Raw genomic sequence first — 19,846 nt, forward strand, 5'->3', positions numbered from 1 at the left:
AGAGATTTCAAGACGAGCTATTTGGAAGATTTTAAAGCCATGTAGGAAAGTGCCTGGCTTGCAAAGATCTCACTGATTTTCCACTTTCCGCTGACACAGTCAAGTTGTCAAAAAAGCGGAAGAATTTTAAATGAATTTGTTGTACACATGGTAAGTGGAATTAGGGTCTGGATGGTTCAGACTGACCAAATGTGGAAACCATAAGGAAAGACTGAGCCATGGTCCCATGGTTTGGGATTTGGGTCCAACAATGAGATGGGCCAGATGAAGCAACAATGAGTAGGACATGGGTGATGAGGAGGGTATAAAAAATTTCAAATGAGAACAGCAGGCAGTAGACCTGACTGCAATCACCTACTGGAGTAAAGCAGGCTGTCCCACTAGAGGAATACATTAATGACTCAGGTAGAGTGAGCAAATAACGGATTTTGGGTTTGAGGACCAAACCGAAAAAAAAAATCCAGGTGGATTATAACTGAAACCATTTTTTTTTGTCAAATCAAAAACTTTAAAAAAGGATATAAAATAACCCAAGTGAGCCATCCCCTGTTGCCCATTCCCAGCTTCTGGCAAACAGAGGCTAGGGACACCATCCATGCCCATTCTGGCGAATAGCCATTGGACCTATCCTCCATGAACTTATCTAGTTCTTTTTTGAACCATTATAGTTAAAAAATATTTTAGATTTTTCTCAGCCAAACTAGTCATTGAATTTGTCCTGAATTTATGAACAGTTTTAGAGCACCAAAAATGCATTTTTGATGAAAAATCTATGAATTGAAAAAAATTTGCTCAACTCTACATAGACGAGATCAGCAGTAATCCATTTTGGGAGCGGATGGGCTGGATGGAAGAATCAATCAATAAGACTTCCTTGCTCAGGACCACCCCAAGACCTGAGAGATGTAGCGAATGTGCGCGCACGCGCACACACACACACACATGCAACAGACCCATGATCCTCCCACATAAGACAGGCTATTCCACCACTGATTGTTAACAAAAAGCTGGATAAAGAGATCTATAAGGTAATTAATAGAAGGCCACAAAAAATAAAGATGATGTCCACAGAAAGATGAAAATTAGACTTTGGGGCATTTCATGGTATATGCTGCCTCCTCTCTGCGGAGAGAGGTCTTGTGATATCATGCCAGGAACTGGCATCATGAGCTATAGTTCCCAGCACAGAGGGAACTCCCCAGGGAAGATGCATTTTGCAGGAAACAACCTGTGGTGTTGGTAGTAAGTTATGAAGACTCTGAGGGGAGAGTTAGAAAAACAAGAAGCAACTTTATAAAGAAGTTTAATTCAAACAACACAAACAGGAGAATTCTGAATTACTCTCCAAAACCCTCTGACTTCTGGAAAATTGCCAGTGAGTGCGTGAGTGTTGAAGAGGTGGAGCCCCTTATTACGAGGTGAGAACTGGAAAATTATGTTTTGTCTTTTATACTGTGTAATCTATGTGGGGCAAGGAATGTCATTTCCTTGTATATGTCTGTATAGTCAGTGTGGCCCTGACCTGGTTGGCTTGTAAGTGTTACTGCAATATAAATATTAAAAATAGGTGGTTCCCCTTCCTGAGGGATCCCAGAGGATCCCTACAGTTTCTCTTACCCTTGTCCATCATAACCACTCTCCTCCCAGCCAGCATAGGGTTATGATGTCTTCATGTCCCTATGAACATTACTAAAGTCTGCCAGAAGGATGATGGTTATTGTTCTTATCCTCTTAGGAGCAAAGGACACAGTCTCCACTGCATTCCCTGCTCCAGGAAGGGAGACTGGGACCAAAATCCAAACCCAAGCCTCTTGCATGGCAGAGCACAACATAAATCACTAAGCGTTCTGGGAAAACAGGAGTTTTGTTAGAAAATTTAGCCTTGCAGGTTCTAGCATGACCTGTGCCATTTAAACTAAATTAGTGTGTTTTATTTTGGGGAAGTTCTATGGCCTGTGTTACATAGGAGGTCAGACTAGATGATCACAACTCGATGATCTGGCCTTGGAACTCATTAATTTATTAATCTAGATTTCTTTCCCCAGTCCAGTAGCTTGAATGTATATTATTATGAGATGTGTGGAATCAAGTTCAAATTTCAATTTAATATTTTTAGCAACTATAGCAATAAGAACACTGACACTGTGCAGTTCTTCACACCTTCCATTCAGGGAGCTCAACATTCTTTACAAATATTAATTAACCATCTGAGGTAGGGAAGTATAACTATCACCTTTTACATATTGGGAAATTAAAGCAGAGAGAGGTTAAAACCAACATTTTCAAAAGTGTTTAAGAATTTTTGGAGTCCAATTTGAGACACCTAACAGCCCAATTTTCAGAGGTGCTGAGCACCTTCAGTTCCCACCTATTTCAGTTCTGCACCTCTGAAAATTAACCTCTGGGTTTCTCAAGTTGGGCAATCAAATACTGAGGAACCTAGAATTAGTCTTTTGAAAATTTGAGCCGAAGTGACTTGGCCATGATTACACAGTGAGTCAGTAGCAGAGCTGGGATTTACATTTCCTAACTCTCAGGTCTGCCTCTTAACCACAAGACCCCTTATGCACACCTCTTCTCAGTCCCTTCTCCCCCGCATTTCCCTCAGCAATCACTTTCATGCAGCAGACTGGATTTTCTCTACCTAGAAGAAAAACAGCCTCCTGTATAACAGAGACTGTAACCTGCTTGTGGCAGGTTGAGGTCAGGGCAGAACAAAGTGGAGGATCAACCAGAGGGCAAATTGCTTAAACAAAACTTTTACAACCAAGTGCATGGCTTAAACCAACCCTGCCGCTGGGAAGGATGAAAATTCCAGCCTGAAGCCCTGACTTCCTAAACAAAAGTGACCGATCCATTTCTCCCTCTCTCCACCCAGCCCCTTCACCCCTCCATCCCCTGCCCAACCCTCCACCCACCCACAGAAAGCCTTTTGACAGAATTTTCTGCCTGTTGTCCCTGGTTCCCATCTTTATGGCTGAGACAGCAAAGCAAGGAGGCCAGAGAGATGAGATCAGCTTCCCCAAGCCTCTTTCCTTTGTTTCTTGTCCCCAATTAGAGCTCATAATTAATTTGGCCATTGAAACTAAGTCCCCACCCCCGTTAGGTGCCGGGATGTCACTGACAGGCCCTGGCAAACTCACTTCACAGGAAGCAGAGATTTTCACCCAGACACTATTACCCCTTTCATCCCTTGAAGAGGAGAAGTTTGTTACAAATTCCTAAAGTACACAATTGGAGATCAAGGAGAGCTATTGGGTATCTATTCCACCCCTTACGGGCCAGAACAGGATTGGTCTATATGCTCCCCAATGCTTTGTCAGATCTAGTTTTAAATATCCTTGGTGATGGAGCTTTTTCCACTTTTCTTGGGAGACTACGCCACAGCCTAGTGGATTCTCAGTAGCAGGAAAGGTTTGCTGAGGGTTTCCTTCGGCTCTCCAAATTTTCATAAACTCATTCCCAACCTAGTATCCTCCATGATCCAGCAGAACGCCCTCATTCTCATTTACACCTGATTTAGGCCCTGCTCACCATTCTTCATGTTACAACCACCATCCTTGCAGAAGAGGAGACCTGGACCAAACTCCATTCAGAGGCTATGAACACTGCTTTGTGATCAGCTTACCTAGAAGTTTGCTCTTAAGTAATATCAGGTACCCCCCATGGTCACTGCTGAACTAAGGCCTAGTCTTCACTTACCGGCTGGTCCGGCGGCACGCCATCGATGTTCTGGGATCGATTTATCGCGTCTGGTTAAGACGCGATAAATCGATCCCGGATCGATCCCGGAAGTGCTCACAGTCGGCGCCGGTACTCCAGCTCGCCGAGAGGAGTACGCGGCGTCGACGGGGGGAGACTTCCGGCCGCGTCTGGACCGCGGTAAGTTCGGACTAAGGTACTTCGAATTCAGCTACATTATTAACGTAGCTGAATTTGCGTATCTTAGTCCGAAGTCCGGACTAAGTGGGGACCAGGCCTAAGAGTTTGTCTACATGGTGAGTTAGTGCACTGCACAGGAAGCCAGGTGTAAATCTACAAGAAATAAGCTTGGAATCTTGTTAGCCAGTTTGAAGAGAATAATGGGAAAGGAAGATGCATCACCTAAGTCCTAGACTGAAATTTCATGTTTTGTTTTGATAGTAGGTAAAATAATTGGTGTGTTTCTTTAATTTCAATTTGGAGATGACTTTTTATCAAAGGCCAATATATAGTCTAACATGGTATAGTGGGAACACATGCCCCTTGTAATTGTGTCACCCCAATCGAAAGAGAAATGAACTATATCTGGACAAAAATTTCTGCAAGAATGCTAACGCTAGCGGCTGAGAGAAACTAAGTTTCTTCCCTGGACCACAGCTGACCCGTTTACACCAATGAGAAATGAGATTTTGGCCCACTACTTGTCCCTGCTCTCTTGTCGTACGTACGTACGTAAAAGCAATGTGAGTGACAGCCATAGACATAGAGGCCGTGGTATCAGTTCATAAAGAGGTGCCACAGAGAGACCACAGGTTACTAAGAGGGCATAGTGAACACGATGGCCCAAGTATCATCCTAAACTTCCATTGATTTTCATGGGGCTGGGGATTTACTGGAGAAATCACATGCTGCTGAATTACCTGACTGACACTCAAAGTGAGTGACATTTAGAGCTGTGGTTACACACCAGAAGACCCCACGGCCTTCTCCTGCCCCAGGAAACAAGGTGCCGAGCTGCTAATTGCAGTTAGGACTATAGAGACCAAACAAAAGCTTTTCAGATCTCGGGCATTACAGTTGATTCATCCAGGTCACGGTCTGAATGGAGGATGGGAACAAATAAATCCCCCAACCCGGCAACATGAACAGTTTAATAAAGACTTCTTTAGTCAAGCTTATTAACAAAGGACTCCCCAGCTCTTGAGAAGGAGGGGCAGTTCTGCTTTTTCAGGAAGGACATAGTGGATGATAATTTCAAACCCAGACTACGTTTGATGTGCTTTAAAATTCATAAGCATGTTAACAAGTTTGTTTAGAGATGAGAGAGTCATCATAAAATTGATTGATAAAGGAATCCCTCGTGTTCCAAAGCTTTCACAAAGCTGCAGCCCCTCCTGTTCTACTACTTCAATACAGAAACTTCTGCAGCAGGAGCTACGGGGTGACGTGTTATTTATTTTACAGGCTTTTCTATGGTGTGCATCAGCATGGCATCAGAGCAGCTCACAAAGATGAATGACTGTATCCTCACAATAGTCTCAAAGACTAGGGAATTATTATCATCCCCATTTTACAGATGGGGAACTGAGAAACAGAGAGATTAAGTGATCTGCCCATCATCACAAAGGAAGTCTGTGGCAGAGCAGGAAACAGAATCTGAATCTCCAGAATCTCAGTCCAATGCTTAAACCCTCTTGAAAGTTAATTCCCCCCCTTCATCAGAATCAGCATATTAAGCTAACATTGACCTCCATTCCCATCACATTATAAGGATGTCAACTTGAAAGTCAATTCAAAATTTAAAAGAGCAGTCATATACGACACCTATGCATTAGAATCCCTCCCTCCCCCCCAGCAATTTTTGTGCATTCATAATCACATTTTCCTGTCTTTTAATGTGCTTGTCTTCTCTGTTGTCGTGCTACAGACTGATACAAACAGGCGAAACTGACTGACTACACACAAAGTATTCTCAAACGCACCACGTAAACGTACTCAATTACAGTACGTAAAGTTTTCCAGACAGATATGTGATTTTCAAGTTGATAGTGTCCATCTCAAAACAAAGTCCACAGGCACGAAGTGATGTTTGGCATTCTCAGCTCTTTGAGGAGGTGGTAGTGAAAGAGTGAGGATTATCTACTTTCCCAAGACTTCAATGGATTAAGATTAGAAATGGTACGTACAATAGCCCACTCTAGGCTTTAACTTCAGCGTTGCTAAATTTTTGGTGCAATTTCAGCAATCTTAGTAATATTCTCTGGGCCCTGCTGAAGGAGCTCTGTGAAGCACTTTAATCACAACATTTAGGGCCTGATTCTGAGCTCAATTACACCCAATATAATTCCATCTACTTCAATAGAGTTACTCCGAATTCACACCAGTTTCAGTAGGATTAGAATCATGCCATTAGGGTTTGTAGACCAGAAGGTTTGGTAACAGAAATGATTTCATGGTTTAAAAAATAAGAAAAGATAAAAGACAAAATAAGAAAAGACAATGATTATTCTTATTACTTATATGTCCTCCGGCAGTGCTGGAAACCCAAACATAAAACAATCAAATTGTTTTAGGCTAAAGCACGAAAACTAAAGAGTGAGACTGACTAAAAAATTGCCAGCCTAATTGCATCCTTCAGTGAAGTGCAAAAATATATCACGAGTGGTGAAAATTAAATTTCATTTTTGTACACTTTCCATTTCTGTAGCAAAAGTTGTTTTATTACTATAAACAGCATATAGGATTTTTATTTTGATAGTATCCCTTTAATTACCGACTAATATTTAAACACCATAAATAGAATAGCTCTCAAGTTCCTAAGCAAAGAGAAATTATATATATATATATATATATATATATATATATATATATATATATATATATATATATATATATATTGCACTACTTTGGTGGCAGTGTTTAGCGTCACCATCTAGGGAATGGTCAGTTCCATCACCCTGTAGGGTGACCAGATGTCCCGATTTTATAGGGACAGTCCCGATTTTTGGGTCTTTTTCTTATATAGGCTCCTATTACCCCCCACCCCCTGTCCCGATTTTTCACATTTGCTGTCTGGTCACCCTATCACCCTGCGCTGCTAGAGGTCAGAAGGGCTAAGGAGGCAACATGGTCATCCTTTAGGGAGCGGATGGTGGCTCCTTGCATCACCCTGCTGCAGTCTCTCAAGCCAATCTGAACTGGAGAGATTGGCCCTTTTGTTTTGTGGGATGGGGAGCAGGAATGTGACATGTCAGAAAGGAAATAAAAATGAGAGGATAGAGACAAACTTGAGGTGGGGGAGGAAGGAATTTCTCAGGCAAAATTAGGAATTCTTAAAATGCAGCTAGTTAGTGGATATTAAGTGTTTTAACAGGTGAATAAAGATTTCTTTAACCAGGACATCTTTGCATTATACATAAACAGTGGAGCTTCAATCAAGCACTACAGCACAATAAGCCATCCTCTAGGACCCTAGAAATCCAAGTGAAACACACATATGCTTTTATACAGTACCTAGCAAGATGGTGCTTCAGGGCAGCTTGTGTAATAGACAAGCTTTGGGACTGGCCTGATAATTTAACAGCATAACATTAGAGTATGTATTAAATGTTTGCAGCCAATGGTTTGGGAGGAACACAAATGATCTTATCAACATATATTATGGCTTCTTGCACCCTAAAGGATCCCAAAGCACTTTACAGATGTTACTATTGAATCACAAACAGATCACTACACCCACTACTGAAATGCAGCCACCTCTGGGACAGAATGCAGGAGCTGTTTAACAGCACATGCAATAGCACGGGACAGCGAGTGAAAAACACATTTCTCCTCAATCTAAATGAAACTACCAGGGATTTGAGGAAGAGAGTATCCTATGCAACTATCTTAAATGGAATTTCACTGGGAAGCCATTGCTTAGAACCCTTATTCTGCAAAAAGCACCATGTGATCTTTAAAAACCACCATGCTCACAATCTCGATTTTATGACTCCTCTGTAGGACAGATGAACAAGCATGATCTCAGCTGTCACAACGCCACTTGCTGCATCCACTTCAGCACACTGTGAAGAAAGAATGTATCCTACCTGTCCACACTCTTATTGCCTTGCCTCTCATTTTCTCCCTGTGCTGAAGCAGAAATCAAAAGGCATCTGTGCCGAGATTTCCAGGTGCATGCCAGAAAGATTGCAGGCAATCTGGTCACATGGCATCTGACTTGGAATCCACTTTTAAGCTAGGGGTTAATCTTAAACACCTTCCCTCACTGAAGAAGGCCTCCAGCAGCTTCTCTCCCTCCCACTTTGTGAGGAATGTGTCAGTTCAAACTGACCTGATTTTCTCTTTACCAGCATAGACAGGGAGCTATTGGCTGAGTGTGGCACCCGCTTCCTTCCCCTCCTCACACCTGTTTGTTCCATTCGTTCAGCCTTTGGTTGTTTAGATATGCAAGACAAACCGGTTTTGTTCTGTGGATGCAGCTGGACTGTCAATCATGGCACTGCACAGAACAAAACCTCCCCCACCCCTCCCTCTCTCTTCCCCCCATCAGCAGAAAATAGCCCGGGGAAGGAAGGAGGACAGGGCTGGGGACAATAGGCGTTCATAATGGCAACCTGTTTGATACAGGATACAGTGGCTTGTTATAAGTACATCTTGCAGGAGGTGCAATGATCAACGTGCCAACAAGTCTGCATTAGGGACAGTCTCAAAAAGCTAGCTGAGTTCAGCATCACCTGTGGTTTGCTGAGCAGTTGTAATAGTAATCTACATAGAGCCCTAAGTTAGTACACGCAAGGAAAGAGTGCATTGTGGAGTCCACAGAGGATGGCATTTCAGCTTCTAGCTCTCTTAGTGCATGGAGTGCCTGCTGTAAGGGATTCACACTAAACAAAGAGGCTTTGTCTATATTTCCCCCCCTAAAATTACAGCTCCTGGAACAGCAATGCTAATGTACAGGGGCTGTGGGTGTGTTTTAACCACCATACCATCTGACCCTGCTCAGTGGTTATTAAAATACTCGTTTGCACTTCCGCCATTGCTGCAACACTGCTCTCTGCCAATGTGTCTCACCTTTGACCTGCCAAAAACCACCTGCAGGGGAGTTCAGTCCTCATGGTCCATTCTGTTCCTGGACACTCAAGCAACTATTGCTAGACAGGAAATCAGGGTATTTCCAGGATGTTTAATCCATGCTGGGTATAGACAAGACGAGGACACAAAATGTAAAGAGGAGCTAAAAAGAAGACTCTGAAACCTGCAATTTCAAACTGAGCTGAGGCAGTCTGAAGGAGAGTCCAATCAGCAGGGAGTAAACCTGAGCGAGCCATGTACAGAGAAGGCAAGCTCATTGCACTGCCGGCATCCTCTTAGCTAAGCATGGCATGCTCCCTGGTCTCAGCTAGGGCATTTAATGTTGTTTAACTAGGTAGCGTCAATGGCTGGGGTCAATGGCTGCCTTTCCTGGGAAGGGTGTCCCGCTGACAGAGGCTGAGAGAGGAAATGGAGGTTGGGGGTTCAGTTATATTGGCTGCTGGGGAGATGTACCAACTTGGCTTTAAAATATTCACAGAAAGGGGTAAGAAAATCCAAAGCAACTGCATCTGTAGACTGAAATGCCTGCTCATTTCACCCTCCATGGAGACTAAGAATTCAAAAGGTTTGCAGGGAAATCTTCAGGTCTCCAAGGATACATGAAAGTTCACACTAATAATGTGTTGCTGGAGGCAACCAAGCCTGTATAAACAAATCAATCCAAGGGGAGGAGGAAAGATGGGTTAATGAGAGCAAAGACTCCAACAGAGCCCCCTACCTCTTTTGTGTAAACTTTCCCAACCAGATCCTAATTCTGCATGGCTAGAGAATGCCCTGATACAGAGAAAGTGCTGCAAAGCATCCTGGGGGAACCTAATGTCCCACTTTCAGAGCCAACACTCTGTACAATACAGGGAGAACTCTGCCTTGCCGTGCAGTGAAGCTGATATGCAGGCTGGCATGTCAAATAAACAAACACTCTTCAGTTGTTTGCTCTGTTTTGCTGGCCCATAAACCTGGAACACCCTTTGTACCACTGTGCTGGCATTCATCTCTCTTCATTCACATTTTTCCTGAAGAGTCACTCCTAACATGAAGCACACAAATGCATGACAATTCACTACCCCATAGGTATCCTTGTGACTTTTGCACTGAATGAGCATTCAGCCAGTAGGCTTTTCAGCGCCCAGAACTGTGATTCCCTATAGGTTTTAGTGAACAAAGTCAAGCACACTGCTGGTACGTAAATAATAACACTAATTTTATTTCAGTTTTCTTCAGAATCACCACTCTCTCTTCATGCTACATCTTCCTTGTGAGAGCAGTGCACTCACCACTGCAGATAACTCTGTGCTGATCTCATAACAAATTCCCATAAAATAGGATTTATATTGGGACACTGCCCCTTTAAAAAGTGATTGTGGAAAATGGACTATATAAAAATGGCTCTGGCTAGTCTGCATATCTATTCCCTGTGTGACTGAGTTGCATTTACAGACAACTTTCAGTTTTTACTACTGCCAGCCCCACAGAGCCAAAACAGCTATGGGAGAACTAACTAAGGGTCACACATGAACAGTACCTTAGATAATAATCACGACACCTAACCAACTTTGAACGTTCTGTCCTATATTACCAGGTCTGCTTTGATAGTGCCACTATCCTTCTAGCGTTCTAGTTTCCAGCTTCTTGCACTTGGTATGGAACATAGAAGATACCCAAATATTAATTATCTGTATTTAGGCCACTCACAGTTGTATTAAACTATATCACTGCTCCAAAATCAGCTTCAGGACATTTCAGGAAATTATAGCAGTGAACCTTGTAATTTCCATTCCATTACTGAGCCTCCACTTGTGATAACTATCAGCAAACCTCAGGGCTGGAGCCAATAGGTGTCTGTACATGCACAAACCTACACAAACATTATCCAAAGATCAGATTTCAATCAACAAGGAGATTCCAACACGAGATTACAGCTAGGGAGGTTAGAATCTTACTGTCTGAAGACAGTGATTTATTCTTATTTTGAGTGCCACTGAGCCTGTGCACATGCGCAAGCACACACATGACTAGAATTAAAAGGGAAACCAAGTCTAAAATCATTCCTGACCACCATGCACATTACGGGGGCTATAGAAATAAACAGCAATGAAGGTAATAAAAAATGTGAGTGACTCCAATAAATTCCTTTCCCCAGTCACGGATTGAACTCCAAACTCCATCACATTAATTAGGTTCCTCTTATTCTCTTGAATCCTCCTGAGAGCGCTCGATAAAACATTCATGGAAGTACTCTGCTATCCTCTCCCAAAGATTTCTAGGGATGGCAGTCTTATTTTTTCCTCAATGGTAGGACACTTTCCCATGCCTGTCCATGATAACTCTGGTCTCTGCGCCTTTGTTACCCTCAGGAGTGAGATAAAATCCCATCATCTATGGAAAATGGTGCCAGTATTCAGTGACATTGCCCTATACTCATAGTTTGATGCAACTGAGCAATTCCCTTCTCATTTCCCTCACCCCTGGTGGGCCATACTATCCATGGCTGGCACTTTGAGTGATGCTGTGCACAAGCACTCCCAAGCAGAAGTTTCAATAGGCATGTCTTGTTTAAAATGTTAGGGGCGTAAGAGAAGGGAGTTCTGAGGCCTTGGCTACACTTGCAGCTGTACAGCGCTGTGAGGTAAACCTGTCTTCGTACAGCTGAGTAGGGAAAGCGCTGCAGTCCGTCCACACTGACAGCTGACAGCGCAGAGGCGTGGCCACACTTGCAACTGTGTTGGAAGCGGTGCATTATGGGCAGCTATCCCAACATTCATATGGCTGCAACATGCTTTTCAAAACGGGGGGGGTAGGGTGGAGTGTGACAGGGAGTGTGGGGGGAGAGAGAGTGCTTTTTGGAGCATGTCAGCACTTTATTTTGCAAGTTCCAAACTCCCGGCCCCCTGCTCATTCATTCACTCACTCAAAGCAAACAGCAAACTGTTTGCTTTTTCTCTGTGGTACGAGCTTTGAAACCAGCACTTCCGCATTCCTGCAGCCGGTCACAACAATGGAGAGGATTGGGCACTTGACAAGGTGACCAGTACAGAGCTGCAGGTTGATTCCTGGTACACACTCACAGGGGAGAGTCGTAGCCACACCGCTGTATCTCTTATGCTTCTCGGGGAGGTGGAGTAACTGCAGTGGTGTACCCAGGGAGATACAGCGCTGTACGTGCCTTGCCAGTGTAGCCGGTCAGTGAGTTACAGCGCTGTAACTCGCAAGTGTAGCCAAGACCTGAATCTTAACTTTCATTTTCTGTTGTGACTATACTGACAATGGTATCGCTGTGTATTTTAGCTGCAGCTGCTGCCATTGCGGCCCCTCCAAACCCACGGAATCCCTGAGCCAGAGAAAGAAGAGGACTCGGGATGACATGTTCAATGAGATCCTGCAAGCCAGTGCTGCACTGGACCATGAGCACAGTGCCTGGAGGATAAACATTGTGGAAAAGCCTGGAGAAGGAAAGCGCAGAGAGGAGAAAGGCCCAGGAGTCCCAGCAGGAAAAGGAAATGGAGATGCAGCGGGACATAATGAGGACTCTCAGGCAGCAAACCCAGATGCTGTAAACCAGTGGTTCTCAAACTAGGGCTGCCGCTTGTTCAGGGAAAGCCCCTGGCGGGCCAGGCCGGTTTGTTTACCTGCCGCGTCCGCAGGTTTGGCTGATCGTGGCTCCCACTGGCCGCTGTTCGCCGCTCCAGGCCAATGGGATCAGTGACACAGTGTAATAATCATAAATGTACAGCAATAGGTGCATTGACAGTGTTATATTCAACATGTACACCAAGCACCATTCTATTCCTAATATGCCCCAAAACAGCAGGGCCGGGTAGAGTATAGTACATCACATTATACTGTGGCTCACTGTTAAAGCACTCTTTGAAAGCCACCCTGAACTATATAGCTCCACATTGAGCTCTTCTAATAAATCTCATGTCTGGCTGTTCAAACTCAGCAGGCAGCCGCTCCACCTCTGCCCTCCACCCTGGCAGCAACTTCTCCCCCTTTGCTTCACAGATAGTATGCAGGACACAGCTGGAAGCTATAACCACTGGAATATTTTTCTGACTGAGATTCAATCTTGTGAGTAAACAATGCCAGTGTCCCTTCAATCCACCAAAAGCACATTCAACTGTAATTCTGCACCTGCTGAGCCAGTAGCTGAATCTTTCCATGGGGCTGTCGAATGGCTTCATGAGCCAGGGGAGTCAGGGGTAAGCTGGGTCACCTAGTATGGTAATCCACTGGTCCTTCAACCTTCCCACTGGTAATCCACTGGTCAGGAAAGAAAGTCCCTGCTTGTAGCTTTCTGAATAGTCCTGTGTTCTTAAAGTTGCGAACATCAAGCACCTTCCCTGACTGGCCCACATTGATGTCGGTGAAACACCCGCGTGATCCACTAAAGCTTGCATAACCATGGAAAATTAGCCCTTTCTGTTGATGTACTCTGTGGCAAGGTGGTCTGGTGCCAAAATAGGGATATGTGTGTCGTCTATTACTCCACCACAGTTCGGGAACCACACTGTAGCAAATTCATCCACCGTGTCCTGCACATTGCTGAGAATCACAGTCCTGTGTAGCGGGAGGCGATTAACGGACCTGCACACTTGCATCAGAACAGCCCCCACAGTGGAATTTCAAACTTCAAAATGATTTTCCATGGACCAGCAGCAATCTGGCATTGCATGTTTCCACAGTGCGATTGCCTCTCGCGTCTCCGCTGTCAGTGCAGCTCTAAATTTGGTGTCCCTGCACTGGAAGGTTGGGGTGAGATTCGGGAATGTGGCCTTGTGCATCCGAAAATTCTACAGCCACTGCTCATCATCTCACACTGGCATTGGGATGCAATCTCACCAGTCAGTGCTCTTTTCTCAGGCCCAGAAGTGGTGCTCCACCATCCACAGCTGCTCTGTGAACACCTCAAAAGTGAAAGTAAGCCGGTCCGATCCGGCATACCAGCAAGAGCCAGTACGCCGTGCCAGACTGCACCGGCTTCTGCGGTGGGGATTTAAAGGGCTCTGGGCTCCCTGCTGCTGCTTAAAGAGCCCTTTAAATCTCCCCCTCCCCACAGCTCCGGCTGCTGGAGCTGCGGGTGGAGATTTAAAAGGCCTGGAGCTCTGTGGCAGCTGGAGCCCCGAGCCCTTTAATTTGTCCCTGAGCCCCGGGGGCTCCCAGCCACCTCTGCAGCTGGGAGCCCTGGGCTGATTTAAAGGCCCTGGGGCTCCTAGCCACAGCCGGTGCCCCAGGGCCTTTAAATCTTGAGAGGCCCCGCCTCTTCCGGTTGAGGCCCCGCTCCCCTCAGGACTCCGGCAGTACCGGTAAGTCCTGTAAGTTACTTTCACCTCTGGAACACTTCCAACAACCTTGAATTGGTTCTCACTATGTCCCACCGCAATCTGTACTCCAAGAAATCATCATGTTCCCCACTGAGTCTTTTCTTCTTGCAGCTCTGCAAACAACAGAGGATCGTGCATGTTGTGCTCCAAGTGCTTATGACGATAGTGCAGAGCTGTGCAGGCTCCATTCTTCTGTCAGAGATAGTGGACAGTGAGGAGGGCCATGTAGGTTTGTGGGATTTAAAAAAGAGGCATGAAAATTATGGGATATAGATGACATTATGGGATGGAGACTGTTGCACACGGGGAAGCTGACCTCATGCTCCCAGTCACCCCTGCACAACTCATTTCAACCCCACCATGTATTGCCAAAACTTCACAAAAGACAGTGTACTGAATGGTGGCGGATTGCACACTGGGATAGTAGAGTTGCCAGTTTTAGGGAGGGATAGCTCAGTGGTTTGAGCATGGGCCTGCTAAACCCTGGGTTGTGAGTTCAATCCTTGAGGGGACCATTTAGGGATCTGGGGTAAAAATCTGTCTGGGGATTGGTCCTGCTTTGAGCAGGGGGTTGGACTAGATGACCTCCCGAGGTCCCTTCCAACCCTGATATTTTATGATTCTATAAACCTGGAGGTTTCATCACATGACATAATCTTTAATTAAAGATTAACCCTTAATTCCTGGAGACTCCAGGACAATCCTGGAGGTTTGGCAACCTTATGGGAAACCTCATAGACTCATAGACTTTAAGGTCAGAAGGGACCATTATGATCATCTGGTCTGACCCCCTGCATGCTGCAGGCCATAAAACCGTCCCTACCCCTTCCCTGGACTCTGCTGTTGAAGTCCCCAATCCTGTTTTAGTGACTTCAATCGGCAGAGACCCTCCTGCTAGAGATCCCTGCCCCATGCTGCGGAGGAAGGCGAAAAACCTCCAGAGGCTCAGCCAATCTGCCCTGGAGGAAAATTCCTTCCCGACCCCAAATATGGCGATCATATAGGCAAGAGTCTCCGAGCATATAGGCAAGAGTCTCCAGCCCGACCCCTGTTAGCCATTATACTATTTACCTACCATTGCTTGGCTTTCCTTGACTACTATGTTTTACCATTAAACCATTCCCTCCATAAACTTATCTAACTTAATCTTAAAACCAGACAGGTCCGTCGCCCCCACCGTTTCCCTCGGTAGGCCATTCCAATATTTCACCCCTCTGACGGTCAGAAACCTTCGTCTAATTTCAAGTCTGAACTTCCCCACGGCCAGTTTATATCCATTCGTTCTTGTATCCACGTTAGTACTAAACTGGAATAATTCTTCTCCGTCCCTTGTATTAATCCCTCTAATATATTTAAAGATAGCAATCATATCCCCTCTCAGCCTTCGCTTTGTCAGACTAAACAACCCAAGCTCCTCTAGTCTCCTTTCGTACGACAGGTTTTCCATTCCTCTGATCATCCTAGTGGCCCTTCTCTGCACCCGTTCCAGTTTGAGTTCATCTTTTTTAAACATGGGAGACCAGAACTGCACACAGTACTCCAAATGAGGTCTCACCAGCGCCTTGTACAACGGAAGCAGGACCTCCTTATCCCTACTAGATATACCTCGCCTAATGCATCCCAAGACAGCATTGGCTTTTTTCACCGCCACGTCACATTGTCGACTCATAGTCATCCTGCGGTCTACAAGAACCCCTAGGTCCTTCTCCTCTTCCGTTACTTCTAACCAATGCGTCCCCATCTTGTAACTAAAATTGTTATTAGTCATCCCCAAATGCATCACCTTACACTTTTCGCTATTAAATTTCATCCTATTTCTGATACTCCAATTCACAAGCTCATTCAAACCTACCCATGGTGCACTGTCCTGTGCAATGATACAGGTACTCCTGGCGAGTATGCACACCGCTGACACAAGGAGCAAAATATGCACGCACACAAGCAATGTACTAACTGTGGTGGGTTTATGCCCATGTAACTTGCATCGACCAAAGTTTGTAGTGTGGTCATGGCCTTGTTCAGGAACAAAAGTCAGATGCAGGTTCACCTAGCCCTTATGGGCAGGTTCTCTCTCTCAGCGTGCATCAAGAGGCAGGATGAAGCTGAATAGGCTGTTCTCTCCACTAATCACAGAACTGGTAAAATTTACTCAACTCTGAGGAATACATGGATACAGGACTCTCTTGCTCATTTTTCCTGTGCTATTGATATTTTATTTTCAAAGCAGATTTAACCATAGCATTTCTCACACATACACATACATTTCTGGGCCAAATTCATCTTTGGTTTCATAGCACTGAAGTTACTGAAGACCTGAAGCTAGGAATAAATTTTAAATCCATATATTCATGTGAGAAGGGTTTTCTTTTTCTTCTCTGCCTCCACCACTGAGCTCTACCCTGGGAACAGAACAATCACATTCATCTGAAGTCAAAAGACTCACCAAACCTAATAATGAGCTCTCCTGAGATGGGAAAGACAAACATGGGAGGGGAAGGCTGGGCCCTTGCATCTCAGAAATAGCTCCTGCTGGAGGACAATGGCAAGCTAAACCAACGTAAGCCAAGTTTAAACCCAAGCATGAGTGTCTACACACAAAATTGACCACTTTCAGAACAAGCCTGCTTTAACATCACAACTTTAGTTAAAATTGCAGACACCTCTGTGTTTACACACGTCTGCAACGGGTAAAGGAGTTCAGAGCCTCTTCACTAAGGGCCAGATGTCTAAAAGAGTTCAGCTGCCATTTAGGCACCAAAATCAGTAGCCAGATGTTCAGAAGAGCTCAGCATGGAGCTCTTTTGACAACCTGGCCATAAGTGTCACAATGGGAGCTGCTGGGTCCTGAGCACTGCTGAAACAATTGTAAGTGGCCAAATTGAAGCTGATCTCTGGCCTTGATTGTGCGTACTGAGCACTTGAAAATCTGGCCCAAAGCTCACTGGAAAATTTTAATCTAGGTGACTACTTCAAATCCGGGTTGGTTTACACAGCACCATTAGGTCTGGCTTATGTGAGTTGGGAATCTCAGTTCAGCAGACAGGTGTCCATGTCACAAAATCCAGTATCTCAATTGTCAGTCTGAGAGGCCAAGGGCTGAATGAACAAAGCAAACTGAACTTCCCCTCCGCCTTAGCGGCAGTTCCTGCAGGGTTAAGTCATATTTAGGGAGGACAGCATTGGAGAAGCTCACTCTGTTGCTGGCCATCCTATATCTGCTCTGGGGCTAAGTAGAGGACTTTGTACTCAGGGCTGTCAACCCAGCCACCACTAAAGTCACATCATGGGGGGTGGGAAGTAGCTATAATGGATGGAAAGTACTTAACAACCCAGCCCCACAACCCACAACATTTGGGCCCAATTAAGGAACAAAGGAGGCAGGAATCCAGAAAAAAATGACGAAGTCAGAAAATCAGGAGAAGCCTCTAAACTCCAAGTGGCATAAAGGAATGAATTGTCAGTGTGGGAGAAGCCAAAGATTTTGCCTAGATAATCCCCTCATTTTTCCTTCTTTTATATTAAATCTGCTTCCTGTTTTCCCCCTGTAGCTCAATGAAAAGTTGGGGCTAAAACTGATCCGCTAAACCATCATTGGTGCACAGCATACCTCAATTTACCCAGATAATCCCTTCAGCTTTTCCCAGGCTTTAGGTGATACCACATTAAGGTAGAAACAAGGCAATTCTCACATATTGGAGTGAGAACTTTCCCTGAGACTGCTATGTGACCCTGCCTATCTTTGGGGTGAATTGTAATCACCCCTGCCCATTCCTGCAGGAAACCTCGCACAGCACGCCCACACACATTTAGGATAATATACCCCTAATTGCCAGAGCATATGAAATGAGTTACAGCTAACTGCAGCTTGTGCTACTGCTGAAACCTCACTGATTTCCCCGCCACTCCGGATCCACCTCTCCCATGTCATTTATCCACCCTGGGAGACCAGCTATTTGCCAGAATTGCAGGGTCAGGTTCTATGTGGCACAGATATCTATCTCCAAAGGGAACTCACTGTATTGTATGGTAAGACTAACCTTCCTGAAGTAGCACTTGAGGAGAATTTACTTTTGCATTGTCCTTGCCTCCTGTTCATCGTGCAGCTATGTGCTGCCAAGAGCTAAACCTCAGAGACCAGACCACCCTGCTGATGTTGCTCCTTAAGTTTTTCACACCCTGGTATTTAACCAAAGGGCGTGATCCTGGGAGGTGCTTGGTGTTCTTTACTCCCAGAGACTTCACGGGAGCTAGGAGGGAACTCAGCACCTTACAGGATGGGACCCAAACACAGATGTTCTCCTTTCAATACAGCAGTTAGATCCAGCCACTGAAGGTATAATACCAAGAATTTCTATCCTCAGTTAGGCTGGAGCCTGAAACCCTTCTGTTGGGCTGAAAATCCCCAACTGAACTCCTACTTCTCACAGAAGCTTGTGGCTTTCTGCAGTGCATTACAGAGCAAATGGAGCCAAGGTAAACATGCCAGAGCCTGAGAGCTGTAATAATTACAAACACAAATAGAGGGCTTTGCCTAGCCTAGCTCACCTCAGTGGCATGAGATGAATTACAGAGCATCTCCCCACAGCTGTTCTCTTGAGGTATTGCCCACATAAAGGAGAGGTCAGCTGCTCAGTCCCATGACTGGGGATGGAATGCTGTTCACTTTCCCCTCAGTTGCTGTGACTTTATTGAAAAGTCAGTGGACAGGCACGGAGAGAGAGAAGCTAGAATGGGGTGGGAAGAAGTGGTTCTTGATCTTTTGAATCCATCAACAACTAGCTTTACTAGGAAAAGAAAAAAAGAGCAAATAAGTGAGCCCAAAATTCCCAAAAGCCCCGTGGTTCAGGCCCTTACCTGAGTTATCAGAGATCCATGTTCAAGTCCTTGATCTGCCTGAGTCTGAAAAACAACTAGCTTTATGTCCAAAATGTAAATGTTTATAACCCAAAGGAGTTTACAAAACATAATCCTGTAACAAATCCACAGCCACTTAGGATGTCATGGTTGTCACTATGCTGCAGAGCTTGGGCATTAGGAACTTGATGGTGGCAATGGGTATAGAACTCAACCTCTGCCACATGAGCAGAAATAGACTCTTCCATAGCTCTGGGCAATATAGGGCTAATGACTCAAAGTTGAACAGTTCTGATTTCACTGTGAAACATTACATTACAGTGTAACCAGAAATAATATTTTCCTCCCTCTGTTTAAACAAAAACACTTTTTATTTAAACATTCCCATGCAGTACTGGAAATCTGATCCAGTAGGCTTGTGCTATCATCTGGGAACCGGAAAACAAACCAGACATAAGCATAAATAAATTATAGTATTGCCAACCCCAACAGGACAAAAATCATGAGTCAGACCCCCAAAATCATTATATATTGTGGAGAAGCTGGACGCTCTGTACCATCGAGCAGCCAGTGAGAGCCCCTGCACCGGGGACCAGAGTCACCTCAGTCAGTACATATGGGAATGTTGGCAATGCTAATTGTCCTCCCCAAGTCTGCTTGTCCCACCTCCCAGCAATTAATTAAGCATCCCCCAGAGCTCCCAAATCAGTTCTGCCCCCACCCCCACCTCCCTCTACTCCTCTGGCAGCTCCTGGGATTCTTCACTTCCACCTTCTGTCCTGTGACTGGGAAGCCAGCTGCAGCAGGGTCCTCTTTCCCTTCCCAGGCCTAAGGGGGAGGGGCATTTAGGGGCTTCATCCCCTCCCCCTTCCCAG

The 19,846-nt window shown here is 45.0% G+C and overlaps 1 protein-coding gene across 5 annotated transcripts in view; it reads right to left on the reverse strand.

Moving 5' to 3' along the window:
• Positions 1 to 19,846, reverse strand: part of STON2 (stonin 2) — a 113,391-nt gene that overhangs the window by 55,371 nt on the left and 38,174 nt on the right. Inside the window, exon 1 of one of the 5 annotated variants that reach the window (XM_005311160.4) lies at positions 7,791 to 8,022. The exons of the other annotated variants lie outside the window; for them this stretch is intronic. Within the exon in view, the coding sequence (XP_005311217.1) occupies positions 7,791 to 7,821 (31 nt within the window). The 5' untranslated portion in view covers positions 7,822 to 8,022. Of the gene's footprint in view, positions 1 to 7,790; positions 8,023 to 19,846 lie in introns of those variants that run through there. 5 annotated transcript variants of the gene reach the window in all.

The sequence above is a fragment of the Chrysemys picta genome, chromosome 4, assembly GCF_011386835.1.
Source record: "Chrysemys picta bellii isolate R12L10 chromosome 4, ASM1138683v2, whole genome shotgun sequence".
Classification (NCBI taxonomy): domain Eukaryota; kingdom Metazoa; phylum Chordata; order Testudines; family Emydidae; genus Chrysemys; species Chrysemys picta.